The 18633-nt window shown below is 37.2% G+C and overlaps 1 protein-coding gene across 1 annotated transcript in view; it reads right to left on the minus strand.

The window, feature by feature from the left end:
- Window positions 1–276: 276 nt before the first annotated feature.
- LOC138693215 (uncharacterized) overlaps window positions 277–18633 on the minus strand; it is a 147937-nt gene continuing 129580 nt past the window's right edge. The window contains exons 3-4 of the mRNA XM_069817049.1: window positions 11986–12150; window positions 277–5593 (exon numbers count right to left, since the gene is read on the minus strand). Of these exons, the coding sequence (XP_069673150.1) occupies window positions 5249–5593; window positions 11986–12150 (510 nt within the window). The 3' untranslated portion in view covers window positions 277–5248. The remainder of the gene's footprint in view (window positions 5594–11985; window positions 12151–18633) is intronic.

The raw sequence follows: 18633 nt of genomic DNA on the forward strand, positions 1-18633 counted from the left end.
AGAGAAACAAAATTAAGGATTGTCTTTTCTAGCACAAAGAGCTGTGGAGACTCGGAAACCTCAGGTTTTCCACCTATAAATGTCGCATTATGATTTTTCGTGACTGTTGACGTAAAACACCAGATTTGGTGATAAATCATTGACGTTGGCAACATTGGTTCTCCTTTGGCAGCGCATGTCAATGGCCGCCGGAAAGTAAAAATCTCTTTACGTTCTTTTACAATGTTGCAAGTGGGGGTTAAGTTAGGAGAAATGAAAGGGAATGAAACAGCACACTAGAGTGAGAATGGCTTTTATATACACACTTATAAAACATATACACTTACAAAGCAGGCGATAGAGACAGTATACTGTACGAATTGATAATCTGTTCTTTCACTTTGAAATTACAGGTCTGTCTGGTACAATGTTGCTATATGTAGTAGGTATACAGATACAATACATCACTGTACTGCAGTAGTTGGCTTACATAATTGAAATCTGTGGTCTTAACAACGTGTCTGGTGACCGGCGTAGCGGGGAGAAATGTACTTTTTTTCTGTGATTTTAATATGCCGGTTTGAACACTGCTTTATGGAGAATAGATCTGACGTTTGGAAGCAATCTTTAGGTCTTTATTCAGAACACAATGAAATTAGTGGGGAAACGTTTTGTGACTTTTATCTTCGTGTGTTTTCAAATTATTTTATGATCAGACAAGTGCTGGAGAAAGACAAACACGAAGAAAAATGTGTACTATAAATTACGCAATCCCGCATGCTTACTAGAAATTCAGGGGCTGTGAGAAAATATTTCTGTCACCTTCAAGCCGCTTGATCATTTCTTTCATTCTGTCTTTCGCTATTCCAGTAGAAAAATTCTATCAATTTTGCAGAAGATGATGTCGAAAAATGGAAGTAAAAGTTTAGGGGAGAGTTTCTTCACTTTAGCCACTGCTGAACAGAGTTTCTTAATCAGTCTTCACTTTCATATAAGTGTAACTAAGGATTAGCGTAGTTGTTTGTCTGCAAGGGTGTTTTTTACAGTCATCGGGATTCAAATCCTACACTTATGTGAGATCCAGTTCTCCATGAGTCGAGAGTCAAATATATAACTATCAATTTAGGTATCTTCACCTGCTGCATATATTCTTATTGGGCGGAGAAGTGGTGTAGCCTATTGTTACAGAACAAACGGAAGTATAGTCCGGGCTATTTAGGAAGACGTCCCGAGAAAGGAAACGTGCGAGTGAGAGCGCTGACTTCTCTCCTGAGTAATTCTATAATCAGTCAGACTGCAGTACTGTTTTCTAAGACCTTGAGGTGAAGACTAGTTTACTACAGTGTGGTACGAAAATCAATTGTCAAATGGGAAAGCAATCTTATTTTTCAATGACAAATACAGGATCATGACAAAGACAATAAAGACCACGATAAAGGCAATAATAACTACGATAAGGACTACGACAAGAACTGCGATAAGGGTCACGACATGGACCACGACAAGCACCACCATAAGGGTTACGGTAAGGACTGTGACATGGACCACTATAAGGATCTTGACAATGGCCACGACACTGAGTACAGTAGTGGCAAAAAAAAAAAACCGGACCTACCATTGTAGCTGATTTCAAAGCCGTGTTCACAGTGACAGCACGATAGACCGGTAACTAAGACTTTCGTGGTTCGAATCCTGGGGAAGGAAACTTTACTTTGTTCCTTATTCAAATTTATTCCCAATACTTTTCGATTGCAGCGATATTTTACTACTTAATTAACTTATTATTCCCAGAACATGAATTTTACCAGCTTATTTTCTAATGACTTTCGAAATGGGCTACGTCAGCAGTCGAAACTACAACAATTTCAATAGATTACTCGCTATCTTGTGAATGCGGGCGTGGCATGCGCAGTGGCTCATTTCGGGGACTTTGATTTTTCCGTCGGTCCGGTTTTTTTTGCCACTACTGTACATAATTAGTTGTGTCTTAGAATATGTAAGCGTCTGGTTTACACTGCTTTGCAGTTCTAAGAGTCTTTGCTAAATACATGATATTTCAAATGAAAGAATCGTTTTCTGTATAAACCGCCCTTCACAGATTTTGTTACGTGCGGGGAGGGTACTGTAATCTTCGTTTTGTTTACATTCATTTTTAAGGAATTAGTGAATAGATTTCAAAGTCAAGGTTCACAATACCGTAACAAATTATCCAGTGGCAAATAGAATTCTGCCTGAGGTAGAGGAAATGTTTATTGATCTTGAACTATATTATGATGCAATATTAACTTTTAGGTCATAAAAATCTGCTCCTTACGTGATAATATTTTACACTGGAGTAGGGTTGCGACAAGAGTGGGTATTGAGTGAAAAAACGCATGCGCAATCAGACTGCTAGAACTGTACTATAAGAAAAAAGTGCATAACGCCCTATTGTTCATTCATATTCCTCACAGATTTTTCGGAACTGGATCCCACACCTCGGGTACAAAAAGTCGTATCAAAAATGGGTAGTAAAAATAATAACTAATGCTTCCAAACGACTAATCTTTTCTCCATAGATGACGTTTATATTAAATGATATTTTTCCTCTTGTTTGTTTCAAGGAATTTAAACTGTACGGAGACACTGAAGTTCCCACCTATGATTAAATAACACATTCAGTATGTATTAAAATATTTAACATAGCTGGAAATGTACCACTGGAAACAAATTCTGTGATAGTGTCCATGATGATTTCTCTCCGTGATAACCGAGCGGTCCTCGGCAAGCTCTTCATTGCAATTCAGAACAAAATGTAAATTCTGTTTTCCTTAGAAACTTCCATAAAAGATTTTATTTACAATACATCCCAGATCACATTTGAATAGTATTCTGTATTTCAGCGTTGTTTACACTGCGTTTCTGCAAAATGTCCTTCAGATCCTTCTTGCACTTACCTGCTTTGATACCTTTCTGTACTGTCTCCGTTTTATTCTTACATTCTCCTTTGCTGCCTGACTAAGCATACGAGCTTCAGACAACATGAATTTTATTTATTTCAAATATCACAAAATTATGATAAATTTGTATTGTCCATACAAAATTTTAAAATGTACATTATTTGTGTGTTCCTTTCTGATTTCACAGCCTTCTTTATTCCCTCCTGCTTTTTATTTTAGGTTTATTTACCACATTATCCATAAATTGAAAATTCTCTTTTAATACAGTAGGCCTATTGATTTTAGTTATTCTACTTTATTTTAATTTTTATTCAGCTCAAATGACTGATCTGTCTGCTAGAAATGTGCTATAACGCCCTATTGTTCATTACATATTCCTCACAGATTTTCCGGGACTGGATCCCGGACCTCGAGTACAAAAAGTCGTATCAAAAATAAGTAGAATAATATGTACTAATACGTATTTAACGAAGTTAACTGAAGTTTCTAATATAGTTTTGGTATTAACATTTTAATTAGAAATTGGTAAAAATAGTGGAGGAAAACGGGAGTATAAAATAAACCTAACCTAACTTAACACCGTCTTAGTGCGCCACAAATTTTTCCGGAATTTCAGCCAGGGACTCCGACACGGAAAACAGAAAACAAAACTCTTAACATCCGACTAACGGTGTGCCTAAATTTCATAGTAATCAAACTGTGTTGTAAAATTGAAATCTTGAAAAATTGTATTGGAATTAAAAATATGTAAAATAATTATGTTAACAGAATTATTAAGAAGAATTCAATGCTATCTTCGAAGATTGTGGAAAACGAAATTGGATAAAATGCGATGAATATTCGTGCGGTAACACGTATTTGTCTTATCAGTACTTGTAGACAAAGTTTCTAACAAGTATTAATAAGATATTAAATTATAATAATTTTATTTTCGCTAATATTCTTATGTCAGGAAATCGTTCTCTATGTTTTCTATTCACTGAACTTTCCTTTAGATTTATATTTCCTTTATCTCAAGTCCGAGATTGATTACTGTCATCAGAAGATACGTTGGATTTTTCTGGACTCTGCTATTTACCAGTACTAAAGGTCTTATTTACGAGTTGGAGAAAATCGCATGGTAGAATTCATTATCAGTATAATACGCGAAAATGGCAACTAGCAGAATTAAATTTTGACTTGGGCAAGAAGTGGCCGGTGAATTTAGGCTGAAGCCCTCCCATTCAAGTAGAGAGTAACTTTACTTTGCCTAACTATAGAAAACTAGCATCCAAGCTTTACTAGCCCTCCAAAGACAGCGATGCTAAGGGATTTTGTCGTCCTTAGCCGACTGTGTATCCACAACCTCCGATCTATAGTCCTACCAACGTTTGATTACCGATTGGGGCTGATGTACTTGGATCGTAAAAAAATAAACTGCTCTGACAGTTCCTGCAGACTTAAGAAAGAGGAAGTTCAAGAACTTAGTTATATTATCGTGGCAAACCTTCCAGCGTTGTCGTTCATTCTTAAATAATTTACTGAGTGTACGCTATTTAAATGTTGCATGTTTTTCGTCTCTTGAGGATTTTAATTTCTCTCTAGACAATATAGCTCAGCCTGTTTCACGCGAATGCATAGTAAGTGCAAGGCTAGACTATATAAATGTTCCAATAGTCGCACATACGTGTACTTTGTGCTTGTTGGAAACATCACATAGAATTATTATCAGTAGGCCTAATATTATTCTGGCTATCCCACTATACTATACTGACTCTTGGGTGTTGGTAGGAGCGCAGGGTGTGCAATGACAGGACGTATATTGACAGTAGCATGAAGAGTGAAGTGCAGGAAGGGAGTAAAACGATAACAGGTACCAGTGACGTATCCAACGAAAGCACGCCGACAATAAATTTTAGGCTCCATTTTTTTTTTACTCATAAATGAAATAATATGTTTCCCCCCTCATATTTTATATCTGATTTAGATTTTTGTAGATTTAAGTATTTGAGTACAGAAGCGAAGAATCTTCTTTAAATTATTGATCAACTTGAATTTCAAACCTCTCACTGAATACGCCTCTGATTGGGACTCATATTTCTTCCGTTGGTAATCAAATCCTGGCCGACCAATCACAGAAGACATCACAAAATACAAAATATATTATATTTGTCCATCAAAACACCAAAAATCATGTTGTCGTTTTAGCGTTGTAAAGTGCTTCAGGGCTTTGTGTATAGTCCAGCACAAGCAGGAAATGGAGACATTTCACGACGGACGCAGGTAACAGAATACTGGGGGTTGTAGTTGGTTTACATACTGTCGCAGGAAAGTATCTCAACCGTGCGGCCTCAGAGTCGCCTTCTGAAGGTGTTCTTGGGCTTGGGCGTCGCCTCCTCGTCGACCTCGGCGCTCTCGCTGACGGGCGCGGGGGCCTTGCCCCTGCTGTTGAACCTCCTGCTGCTGGGGGAGCGGCGCGCCGAGTCGGGCTGCGCGGCCACTACGGGGTCCGACGAGGAGCCCGCCGCCGCGGCCGCCGTCGACTTGTTGCTGAAGCGCCGTCTGCCGTTGCTGCTGCTGCCGTTGCCGTTGCTGACGCTCTGCTGGCTGCTGCTGCGCGATGCCTTGTCTTCGGCGGGCAGCGTGGAAGAGGGCGTGGGGTACACCTGCACCACCTTGGGAGAGCCTCCGTGCAGCTGAAACACGCAACACTTTACTATACTTGAACCTATCACTCCCAGGGGACTTCAGGGATCCTGATTTACTGCTGTACTTTCGCATGATTAAATAGCCTATATATTTGAGTGTGAGTGACCGATTGAAAGAATGAGTGATTGATCGCCTGACTGAATGAGAGATTGATCGCCTGATTGAATGAGAGAGATTGATTGATTTCATAAGTGACTGACTGATAGTATGAGTGACTGGCTGACTGATTGAATGAGTTACTGATTGATTGTCTGAATGAGTGACTGATCGCCTTTTTGAGTTACTGATTGACTATGTGATTGAATGAGTGACTGACCGCCTGATTGAATGAGAGATTGATGCTTGCATAGGTCACTGACTGATAGTATGAGTGAATGACTGAATGAGTTACAGACTGGTTGTCTGAATGAGTGACTGATCGCCTCATTGAGTTACTGATTGATTATGTGATTAAGTGACTGATCGCCTGATTGAATGAGAGATTGATGCTTGCATAGGTGACTGACTGATAGTATGAGTCTCTGACTGACTGATTGATTGAGTTACTGACTGATTGAATGAGTGACTGATCGCATGATTGAGTTACTGATTGACTATGAGATTGAATGGGTGACTGGTCACCTAATTGAATGAGAGATTGATGCTTGCATAGGTGACTGACTGATAGTATGAGTGACTCACTGATTGATTGAATGAGTTACTGACTGATTGAATGAGTGACTGATCTCCTGATTGAGTTACTGATTGACTATGTGATTGAATGAGTGACTGATCGCTTGATTGAGTTACTGATTGACTATGTGATTGAATGAGTGACTGATCGCTTGATTGAGTTACTGATTGACTATGTGATTGAATGAGTGAGTGATCGCTTGATTGAGTTACTGATTGACTATGTGATTGAATGGGTGACTGGTCGCCTGATTGAATGGGAGATTGATGCTTCCATATGTGACTGACTGATAGTATGAGTGTCTAATTGATTGAATGAGTTACTGACTGATTGAATGAGTGACTGATCTCCTGATTGAGTTACTGATTGACTATGTGATTGAATGAGTGACTGATCGCTTGATTGAGTTACTGATTGACCATGTGATTGAATGAGTGACTGATCGCTTGATTGAGTTACTGATTGACTATGTGATTGAATGAGTGACTGATCGCTTGATTGAGTTACTGATTGACTATGTGATTGAATGAATGAGTGAACGCTTGATTGAGTTACTGATTGACTATGTGATTGAATGAGTGAGTATTGGCTTGATTGAGTTACTGATTGACTATGTGATTGAATGAGTGAGTGATCGCTTGATTGAGTTACTGATTCACTATGTGATTGAATGAGTGACTGATCACCTGATTGAGTTACTGATTCACTATGTGATTGAATGAGTGATTGATCGCTTGATTGAGTTACTGATTGACTATGTGATTGAATGAATGACTGATCTCTTGATTGAGTTACTGATTGACTATGTGATTGAACGAGTGAGTGATCGCTTGATTGAGTTACTGATTGACTATGTGATTGAACGAGTGAGTATTCGCTTGATTGAGTTACTGATTGACTATGTGATTGAATGGGTGACTGATCGCTTGATTGAGTTACTGATTGACTATGTGATTGAATGGGTGACTGATCGCTTGATTGAGTTACTGATTGACTATGTGATTGAATGGGTGACTGATCGCTTGATTGAGTTACTGATTGACTATGTGATTGAACGAGTGAGTGATCGCTTGATTGAGTTACTGATTGACTATGTGATTGAATGGGTGACTATTCGCTTGATTGTGTTACTGATTGACTATGTGATTGAATGAGTGACTGATTGCTTGATTGAGTTACTGATTGACTGTGTGATTGAGTGACTGATCGCCTAATTGAATGAGAGATTGACTGATTGCATAGGTGACTGGCGGATAGAATGAGTGACTGGCTAAGTGACTGAATGAATTACTGACTGGTTGAATGAGTGATTGATCGCCTGATTGAATGAGAGTTTGATGATTGCATAGGTGACTGACTGATAAAATGAGTGACTGGCTGACTGATTGAATGAATTACTGAGTGACTAACTGACTGTCTGAAGGAGTTACTGACCGCCTGATTGAATAAGAGACTGATTGGATGAGTGACTGTGACTGGATGAGCGACTGATTGAGTGACTGAGCGAGTTGCTGAGGAAGTCACTGGCTGAATGGGTGGGTAAGTGATTGAATGTATAAGTGAAGACATAAACAACTGATTAAATTTCAGTTTTTTCCTCATTCCTTTACAGATAATAATGACTAAAAATATTTATGATTTTGAACTTCAAATACTCCGTCATTCACAATGCCACTACAAGGAGCAAACACTCAGCCTGTGGAGGTAAATCTCTCATGTCGGAATCGAACCGCTGCGCTGACCGCTTGGCGGGGAAGCACACGCGCTGTCCAACGGACATCTGCAATTATCCAGTTCTGTTGGAATGTGATACTCAGAACTCCACGTGCGTTTCAAAATGCCGTCACCTCGCTCGTCGAGGTATTCTGCGGCGCCGACTGGAACAACACGCCTCCTCCCACGAAACACATTTAAAAAACTCGTTCACCTGCTTTATGAATATGTATCGGCCGTAACCAAATTTGGTTAGAAATGTGGCAATTAAATCGGCAGCACGTTTGCCTAGCGGTGACGTGTGTAGCTAGTAAATTGGCAATGTCTGATTCGAAATCAAGTGAAAACATTTGCAGTTTCCATTGATAGTTTTGTCGCGCCCATAATTGTTGATACAATATTTAAAATATCTCCATAGTGCTCGCTAACCCGGCGTTCTCAAATCATACTGCCACAGTATAATGTTATAATTGGAGCTGTAAAAATATGAATTTTGATATTCTAAACCAGCCATCGTCAAATGGCCTGCATACTAGTTCGGAGCGCCAAGACGCTGGCTGAGGAGGTAGTAGTGTGCAGTGTGTCGAGCCAAGCCAACTCATCTCATCACAGAAGCCAACTTTCTGACCATGATTTACAATGTCTTCTTCGATTGTGTTCTACACGAGCGTTGACACCTAACATAAACCAGTTAGTGAGGGAAAAACGAATTAAAAAATCCAGGAAAACCAATGCTAATGATCAGCGAAAATAATTTTTATCATTTGTTATTTACATTGTAATAAAATGATTTAGGCCTACTTCAGTCTTGTAACAGAAACGATAATATGTTTCATATGTTATACATAATAACAAATAATTGGTTTTGTGATATATAGTGTCAGATAAAAAAAAGGATAATTAATTTTATTTTATTGACGACACTTGAACAAAGGAATAGGATGACATGATTTAAATATTATTATGGATTCGATTTGTTTAATATTTTGTAACAGTGAAAATGCATTATAGGTCTGTAAGTTCTCAATTGCTTTAATATAAAAAAAGAACTATTTACTTTCAAAACCGTTGCAACACATAACGGAAAAAATACAACTTGTTTCTTGTCTTAAACTGAAAAGTGATTCACTTATTACACAATTCCTCTTAAAATAAATTAAGTACATGCTTCTTCCATCTTTATTTTCATTATAATTATTAGAAACTGATTAAAAGGGTTGAACAAGTGAACGGACGCCACTGCCATCACCTGATTCTTTCCCACCAGCTCCTATTGCACAGTTGATGTCTAAGGGATAGAACTGAGCTAGCGAGCAAACTGTGCCTGCACCATAGTGCACTGAGATGACGACTCCTGTTCTAAACTATGAAGAAGTAAGTGGGAACCAGAAATCTTTTACGTTTTAGCCAATGGGAAATCTAAATCAATTGGAAAAAAGTCATATTACAAAATATTTCAACAAAGTCTTCGTATTTTAAAAGAATTTCCACATTTGTTTCATATTTTTACATTTTCATATAGTTAGCAACTATTGATAGTTTACAAATATTTTCATTTGACTAACAAAATGATCGGTAAGTTTGTGTTTATCAGCCTTAACCTTCAGTACAGAACAGAGTTTGTAGATTTCAGAATAAGATTATATTGGCCTTTAATTACCTACCTATGTAAATTGCGGAGCAAACTGATGACAGGTGCACGTAAATTGCGGAGTAGAGAAAAGATGGGGTGGATGTAAATTGCGGAGTAGAGAAAAGATGGGGGTGGATGTAAATTGCGGAGTAGCGATAAGCTATCAAAATGGTGCGGGAGGGGTCGACTGGAGCTAGGTTAACAAGTCCCTTTCCACTTTCCCAGATTTAGGATTATTGTCAGTATTGTATGTATTTTAATTCCTGCTCATTATAGTATTTCATTGCGTATTTTTTTTTTTTTTTTTTTTTTTTTTTACAATTTTCTGCAATTCGCTCCAGGATTTTTCAGAATCATAAAATAACAAGAGCGTTTTAAAGTATTATAAAAAGTTTCACTGCAGGCCTATTTAAAATTACAAATTAAATTATAGTAAAATACGTAATAATATGAGCGTACGTATTTCTTCTTTGAATTTTATTTACTGTATTTATTTTTTTTCTTATAACGACACATTCTTTTACTGCGTCTTAATTTTTAGTCCCCTGGATGACCCTATAACCAAGTTCAACTGTACCTGTGACAGTTGATTTAATTCTGTGTATATTATTTTTGAAAATAAGATAGTAAACGTATCGCCTTTAGATATTATGAAGACGCATGGGGGACATGAAGGAAGAGTTCTATGCCTGAGCAGTAGAGTAAGGTGGTGTGGTCAGCACTACACTCCGATTGCCTTCCATCCCCGAGAAAAAATCGATACCGTAAAATAGCTCCAATTTTTCGTTCTCTTTAATCTACATGGGATGTAACTTCTATGGAACATATTTATTACATGTTTCAGTTGGCTAATATGATAGAGGCTGGATCAGAAAAGAGTTGGTGTTGAAATTTGAAGTGAATGCTCCCAACAATTAGCTTGGAAGTTGACGGTTGAAATTCTCATTATTCTAACTGATTAACCTTTTTAAGTGTGTGTGTGTGTGTCGTAAATATAAATATATATTTGTTTTTTGTAAAGTGAATAAGCAAAATATGTCTGTGTGAAGAATAATGTAAGTATTATATATATTAGCTTTGTTATAATCCATGGACAAAAATTATGTTTTGTGGGGGCGTTTCTGAAATATGGTATGGGGCTTTTCTGAAACGGAAGATTTGGCTACTTGAACAAGTAACATAACCTAAACAAACTGTAGTAAGACTTAAAACAATTTAATGTAACCTATTGTAACCTGTTCGCAGTTACTTCCTTTTCAACAACATGCAACAACTAGACCTTTGTTCCAGATATGTGTTACTTCCCTTAAGCTGATGATATTGTTTCAGTTTATAGAGATGACATCAAAATATTACCTGATCAAGAGTTTGCACTGCAAGTAGGACAAATTAAATTTGCTTTTGACATTGAAGTGCCTAATTTGCAGTGACGTAAAGAAGTATAGTTTGTTGAAGAAAAAGTTAAGAGCTACTATGTTTATCTATAATTTTGTTGTAAGTACCAATGCATCTGTTTAACTCCAAGTTTTGTCTTAATATTTGTAAATAAAAGTTTATGAGAAAACTTTATGTAGAAATGACATTTCTTTTGATTTCATTATTACTGCAAATTGATTTGTTGTGTATCAAATTAATCAGAATAAAATAATCTATGAGAAAACAATTTCAAAATAGCCTCTAGTTGCATCTACAAGCATTCTGTATTTAAAAATAATGTAGTTTCAGAATAGCCCCAACCGCTGGGCTTTTCTGAAAGATGTCATTTATTACTTTTTTCTCGAATACGAAATATTTTGATGAATAGCATCTTAAGATCAACCTATTTCATATTAATGAAAACAAAATATTCATAACAAAACTAGTTTAACAATAAAAAAAAATAATAATAAAAACCCTTTTGCAATAGCACCAAGGCCGCTTTGGAAGTTTTGTCAAGGAGAAAAATCCTACCCGGGGTTTTCCAGTGTGTAGCCAGTTCCTCTACCAATTCAGGTATTTTGGTTGCCTCTTTGAAAAGTATTTGAAGTAAAATTTATATTGTCAGTACAACAGCGAAATACGGATAACAGTTAAAAAAATTTCTGACCAAAATGTCCCGAATCTTCTGACAAGTTCAGTCGATTGTTTTGTAACCACTAACATGATCCCATGTCGATCCTTTAGAATAGATATCGGAGTGACAGATGAGGGAGCCTGTCAGGTTACGTAAGAGCACAAAGTAACTGGTAGAATATATTGATTAGCTACAAGAGAATGGAAAAGACAGTAAGCGCCGGTGACGATACGATTTCCGTGTGTTACAAAACAACCTTGGGATCCTTTGTGACCTCTCGTCAGGAAGTGACCACACCCAGACAAACCTGTTGCTCTCGCCTTCTCTTCAAGGCCGCCAGAAGGTCTTCATTGCTTCTGAAGGGTCTGACTCCTCCTCGAACCAGGGACTTCTTGGGTGCCTCGGTCGTTGTGGTTGCAGGAGCTTCTTCCGCTCCTTCCTCTACATCTTCTTCGAAGTCTTCAGGCTCCTCCTGTGAAAGGAAAACATCTTCTATAAGAAGAGAAAATCATACATGATCTCCTGTAAGGATATGTGGAATTGGGGAAAGGAAGAAGAGGTCCCTACTGCTGGCTCTAGAGTTGAAAACCTTAGATAGAGTAGATCTTATCTTAGCTTTGTAACTTTAGAAATAATAGAAACCACGTGATGCTAGGATATCGAAATATACGAGATTGATAAACTACCAATACTGTACTATTTCAAGACATTTCATATGGTGTATGAATTAAGCTTACGATCAGTATTTTTGGGTAAATATAGAGGGTGATTGAAAAGGTTGCGCACAAAAGTAAGGAACTTATAGAGGGGTCGAAATACAACAACTTTAGAATAGGAACTTATGGTCTAGGAAGTAATCCTGGGTCAGTGCAAGCCTGGGAGTAATAATAATAATGTTTTATTTTCGCTGGCAAAGTTAAGACCATAAGGCCTTCTCTTCCACTCAACCAGCCTTAATCAATACAATACTTATTTAAATTACGAATATTTACACTACACTTAAAAGGTTCTCCAGCAATATTCTTCAGTTAAGTTTTAACGACTAGTAGACTACATATTTATTTAAATTTAGATAAACCTATAAGGTAAAGTAGTAACTTAATTTATGAGCTAATTTAATTCAATCAATTATAATTAATTTGAGATTTGAGATAGCTAGTAAAATGATGAAAATTAATTTAATATAAGCTTACTAGAACTATGTTACAGGGAGAAAAAAAAAATATATATATAAAACTAAAATATATTTCTATAATGAGAATATTAATGTAATTGCCATTAGAGGTTTTGTAAATCTATCTAGAGAAATTAATGATAATAATAAGAATGGACAGATGTTAGTTTCATTATATGTAATAAATATTAATCAGCAATTGATTTGTTAAGTAAGAATTAATGTAATTTGGACCTAAAAGAAGTTATTGTCCAACAACCCCTTACCCCAACAATGTCAGGAACTACATAATGGACAATCACACATTTAAGTTAAGCAGATAATGTTTACTCAACACTCTTTTTTTTTTTACAAAAGTTGTTAAATTGCGACCACCATATTCAGTACAGGTAAAACATCGTCGTAGGAAATTCTGGCGCACTCTACCAAGTACATCACGCATCTCACGAACCTCATCAAATGCTGCAAGTATCCTGGCGAGAAGTGTTTCTTGGTCGGGAGCTAGTGTCTCGTACACGAGGCTTTTGATATGGCCCCAGAAGAAGAAATCAAGAGGCGTCAGGTCATGGGAGCGGGGATGGCCAATCAATTGAACGTCCACTTCCGATCCGACGCCCGGGATATGTCATTTAGTATGGAACGTATTTGAAGAGAAAAGTATGCAGGTGCTCCGTCTAATTGCATCCACATCTGACGACGCACGATAAGTGGTACATTCTCTAACAGTTCTGGAAGAATGTCTCGTATGAAGACATTGTATCTCACCCCATTCAAACGTGGTGGCAGAGAAACGTCTTCATAATTTCATAGTGTATCGAACCAAGTGCCTCATTGCAAAGTACTGTAAGCTTACATAAACTTTTGTATCCCTGTGTCGTAGATATTTCCGCCTAGGATCGGAACCAGTGTGTGACAGAAATCTGCATCTCTCTGTTGACCCCAAGATATGACAAATATCTCAATTCCTGTAGGGAATATGTTGAAAAATAACTGAAAAATTGCTGTATCTGTTCCAATAAATATATCCTTGAAATTATGTTTTCTTTCTGTAAACGGCCACAAGAAAACTTACTTTCTTCACGGTCCTCGTAATTGCGCTCGAGTAGCCAAAATTGTACAAGCACTTGTTTTACGTTATTAACTCTGAATTGCTCACCGTACTTTGGACATCATTACTGTTCACCTGGGGTATGTTGTCACCCCACGACTTTTCTTTCCTCCCTCCCTTCACTAAGGTAATTGAAATGTTTAATGTCGTTGAATAGCCCAAGCTATTATTAGATTATTAGACGGAACTACAGAAGAAAATGGAGTCATCTGGGGCGACGCGTCAAAGTTAATATGGTGGAAGAAAAAAAATAACTTTTTTACCTCCCACTATGAGAATGTTTGCTTGTTAGCGGAGGAAAAGTTAACAATGACAGGAGCTCGAAGGCTAGGACTGCAGGTTCCGGTGAGCTTATTGTCCTTACCCCTCCTATAGTTGGAATGATTTCTAAGGTACGAACAACAGTGTTTATTTCCTCTTCGATTGTTGGTACAAAATAAATCATTACTCCAAACGGACTTTCGTGCCCCATATTATTTATTTTGTATTTGTAATTTACTGCAAGACATATTTACTGTGTTTTGTTACTTGCTTGTTTAGTACCTAAGTAGGGCCTACTTGTTTAAAAATAATTGGCGGGCCTGTTTATTACTTATTTATATTTTTGCTTATTATCTATTTCTTTATTTTGCAGGAAGAGTTTTGTTCCATCCAAAAATTCGCCTGAGGACTTACAGTCAACTGTCATAAATATTACGTTCAATTAAGAAAGGAAGTAACTTTTCTACTGCAACTAAAATGTGAGTTACTGTTAATTGTTTCTAACATTTATATATTTTCTGTTATTTCTTTTTGTGTTCGTTTGTTTCTATTGTTGGATCCTCGAAACTTTCGATATTTCGCTACCTTCGATACTTCATAGATACTTTTAGAAAAAGAACTCGTTACTTTTTAGTTTTTAGAGGGTTCTCTTTTTCTTCTTATTTTATTTTTTTTCTCACTTTCCGCAATGGATTGCACTTCCGTGATATTATGTTATTACTTATTAGAGATATCTTCGTGCATTTTGTAGGTGATAGTATTAGAAGGTCTTTAGTTACTTCGGGAAGACAGGAAATCAATAAGACATCTGCATAGAACTTCGTTCCCTCTCCTGGGTTTCTCCTCTTTCCATAATTGTATTATTTTGCCTACCTCTATTAATTCTACTTCCACTGTCCTTTCCAGGATCTTTTTGGTCTCCTCCGTTTTTTTTTTTTCCTTGTGAATTCCACTCTAGTGCTTCTTTCTCCATTGAACCCTTTTTAGAGTATGTCCTATCCAGTTCAGTTCTGTCTCAAAATTTGATTTGTTCGTGATCTGGTTTTCGTTTATCTTTTCCATAATTTTTCTTTTGATATTATAAATCATGTCAACTGATATTTAGGACTTTCGGTCTCGGATACATTTGTTTATAAAATATAACTTATTGTTTATTTCCGATGGTGTAGGCCAGTGATGTCAAAGCAAGCGCATTTTTTTTACCTTGACGTCGTGCACGGGCAGCAAGCGCTAAGTATGGAAAGAGGAAGGGTTGTGTATATGAATAAACAACCTGTTGGAGTAAGAAAACAGTGGTGCACAAACTTCAAACGGAACGTGAAATTTTATGTCGTTGACATGATAAGTTGGAATTGATATTGATGTTATCTTTAGTTCTAAAACAGTAATCAATAAACTAATCAAAACAATATTACAGTACAAAGCAAAGTTACCTAGGTACTGTATCTGTTTTAAGTGTAACTAATATTACATAACAAAACTCTTATCGCTTTATGCTTTTAAGGTGATATTGGTGAGCAACTTCCTATCATCAGAATATTAAATTATTTTCCCGAAATCTGTTGAAGCTATAGAGCTGACATTTTTACAACACATGGACACGTATCTTTTGCTTATGATGTAACAGTAGTTGCTTTGTTAATTCATTTCCTTACAAACAATTTCCATGCGAATATTTTCAAAATTTTCAATACACTATCTTCAGTAATACGTATATACAGTATATTAGATTTACGAAAACATTCTGTAAGGCTACTAAATAAATAGGCCTATATCTGAAAAATTCATATTCTATTTTTTAAAAAGTTGAGAAAATATTTCTTTTGAATAAAACAATTAAACTTGTGAAAAATGAGCATTAAAATTAAAACTTACATTCTTATAATGCACTTATACTTCTCAGGCAAATCTAAAAATTAACACGGATACAGTTTTAATAAGTTCTCTTCCCTTTATCTATTGAATCAGTGCTGGCCATCCCTGAATATAGCTCGACCAAGCGGCATATACCACCTCTTTCGTCTGTCTCTTTCCTTTCCGCTGTAAAGCGCTCAGGCTCTCCTGAGCTCTAAAGCGCTTGCTTGCTCCTGTGGGCATCAATTGACATGCCTGGTGTAGGCGGTAGCCCGATATTAATCCATGATGCTTTATTATGTGATATTATTCATTCAGTGCTAAACTTCTTATCTCTTGCTGTTTCGTAATAGTTATTGAAGTTTTAACTCAGACCTGGAGAACTGCAGCTCCTCAGAACGACTGCCTTCGTACCCCTTCTACCCCACCCACCTTTTCTACCAGTGTGGTCATAGCTTTCTAGTTGCGCTCGGCTATATCAACATTCATCCTCGCGGCGGCAGGTACACAATACGCGTACTGCAGTTTCAAGAGAACTGGAACATGGAAAAATGTAAACCCGTGAAGAAATACTACATCCAAAGGAAATGGGAATATGATTATTTTGTTATTGAATGCGAAAGAATTGCTTGTTTACTGTGTCCCATCCAATATATTTCTACTCGTCATTTCAACATTAAACGACATTTCAACAAAGCTGATATTAAGGATTATGGAATAGACAAACTTTCGTATAAGTTAATTATTACGAACTGTATATTGATTATTTATTTATACACTGTTAAATTAAGGACATCACTCGTTGTGTTCATTTTGTAGACTATTGATGTGAATAGTGACATTTATATTAACATTAAATCCAGACGTTTGAGATGGGTAAGGCATGTAGCACGTATGGGCGAATGTAGAAATGCATATAGAGTGCTAGTTGGGAGGTCGGAGTGAAAAAGACCTTTGGGGAGGCCGAGACGTAGATGGGAGGTTAATATTAAAATGGATTGGAGGGAGGTGGGATATGATGATAGAGACTGGATTAATCTTGCACAAGATAGGGATCGATGGCGGGCTTATGTGAGGGAGGCAATGAACCTCCGATTTCCTTAAAGCCATTTGTAAGTAAGGAAGTAAGTATATTAACTTTCAAGGTTCAATACTTAAATGCTACAAATTTATGTTTCCGTAGGCGATGATAGGAGGAAAGTTTTGGAAAATCTAAAGCGGGCTAGGTGCAAAGAAATCTCAAAGAAACTACCGACAGAAAATCTAGCATAATCGTAAACCTTGAAACGACATAACGCATTATAAATACAATGACTTTATTACAATCCTTTTTGAAAATTACATTACCGCCACTGATGGGCTTCCACATGCTAAGAATGTCAACAGCTCTACGTAGAAGTCGCTCATCCCCAATAGTTTAAATTAGCTAATTATGGTTTATTTAACGATGCTCGCAACTACCGAGGTTATATCAGCGTCGGCGGTGTGCCAGAATTTTGTCCCGCAGGAATTCTTTTACATGTCAGTAAATGTACTGACATGAGCCTGTCGCATTTAAGTACACTTAAATGCCATCGACCTGGGCCGGGATCCTTGAGCACAGAAGGCCAGCGCTATACTGACTACGCTACCCAGACCGACTCCCCAATAGAAGTTGAGTGAGGCTGACGTCGTATTTCCCATACTTACGGGTTCTGCAGGCCTATTAACTTGTAAGAAAGTACGAGTAATGCTATAAATTGAATGCGAGATGGAAATACCCATATTGAAAACGAGCAAATCTGACTAGAATTACGGAGTTATTAAAAGGAATGAGCTTGGCTTGTCTCATTGTTCTGTGCAGTGATCCGTGACCTTTGAAAACGAGGAGACTCCCCAGTCCATTGTTTCACACGACTCGTGGAGAAAGCCTCGAGTAATGAGTTATTCAAATGAATGGGAAAGGAATTGGCAAGAAAAGGAACGAGGTCTTCCAACGTATATGCTTGGACCGCGAGAAAAGTAACCAGAATTAGTAATCATCATCATCATCATTATCATCATCAGCGTCAAAGTGGGTTCCTTCTCGATCCGTTTCGTTTCAAAACTTGTACCACTAATTCATTCGTCTGTGAAGGCCCATTCACAATGAAAATTAAACATAACCGTAACATAAACACAGAAGTTTGCGCCCAGGCTACCAAATAGGATCATTCATAGTGATTCACATAAGCATTGACATAAACATTAACGTAAGACGTTAACATGAAAGTTTGCAAACTCCAAACTTTTATGCTTATGCTTACGTGATTTGCAAACAGAACACAATCGTGGAGCGCTGAAGTATACGACAGAATATGAGGAAATGGCGTCGTTGTTATGTTTCCATGGTTACCAAGTATGTTTGCTGTTATGTTTATGCTCCCATCGTGAATGATTGTATGACTTCTTGATTTTACTGTAACGTTAAGTTAACGCTTACGTTATGTTTAATTTTCATTGTGAATGAGCCTTAAATCTTCTCAACAATCTTTCCAAATGTTTGTTTCCAGCTGGTGTGCAGTGTACAATTGTCCTTG

The sequence above is a fragment of the Periplaneta americana genome, chromosome 1 (genome assembly GCF_040183065.1).
Source record: "Periplaneta americana isolate PAMFEO1 chromosome 1, P.americana_PAMFEO1_priV1, whole genome shotgun sequence".
Lineage (NCBI taxonomy): Eukaryota > Metazoa > Arthropoda > Insecta > Blattodea > Blattidae > Periplaneta > Periplaneta americana.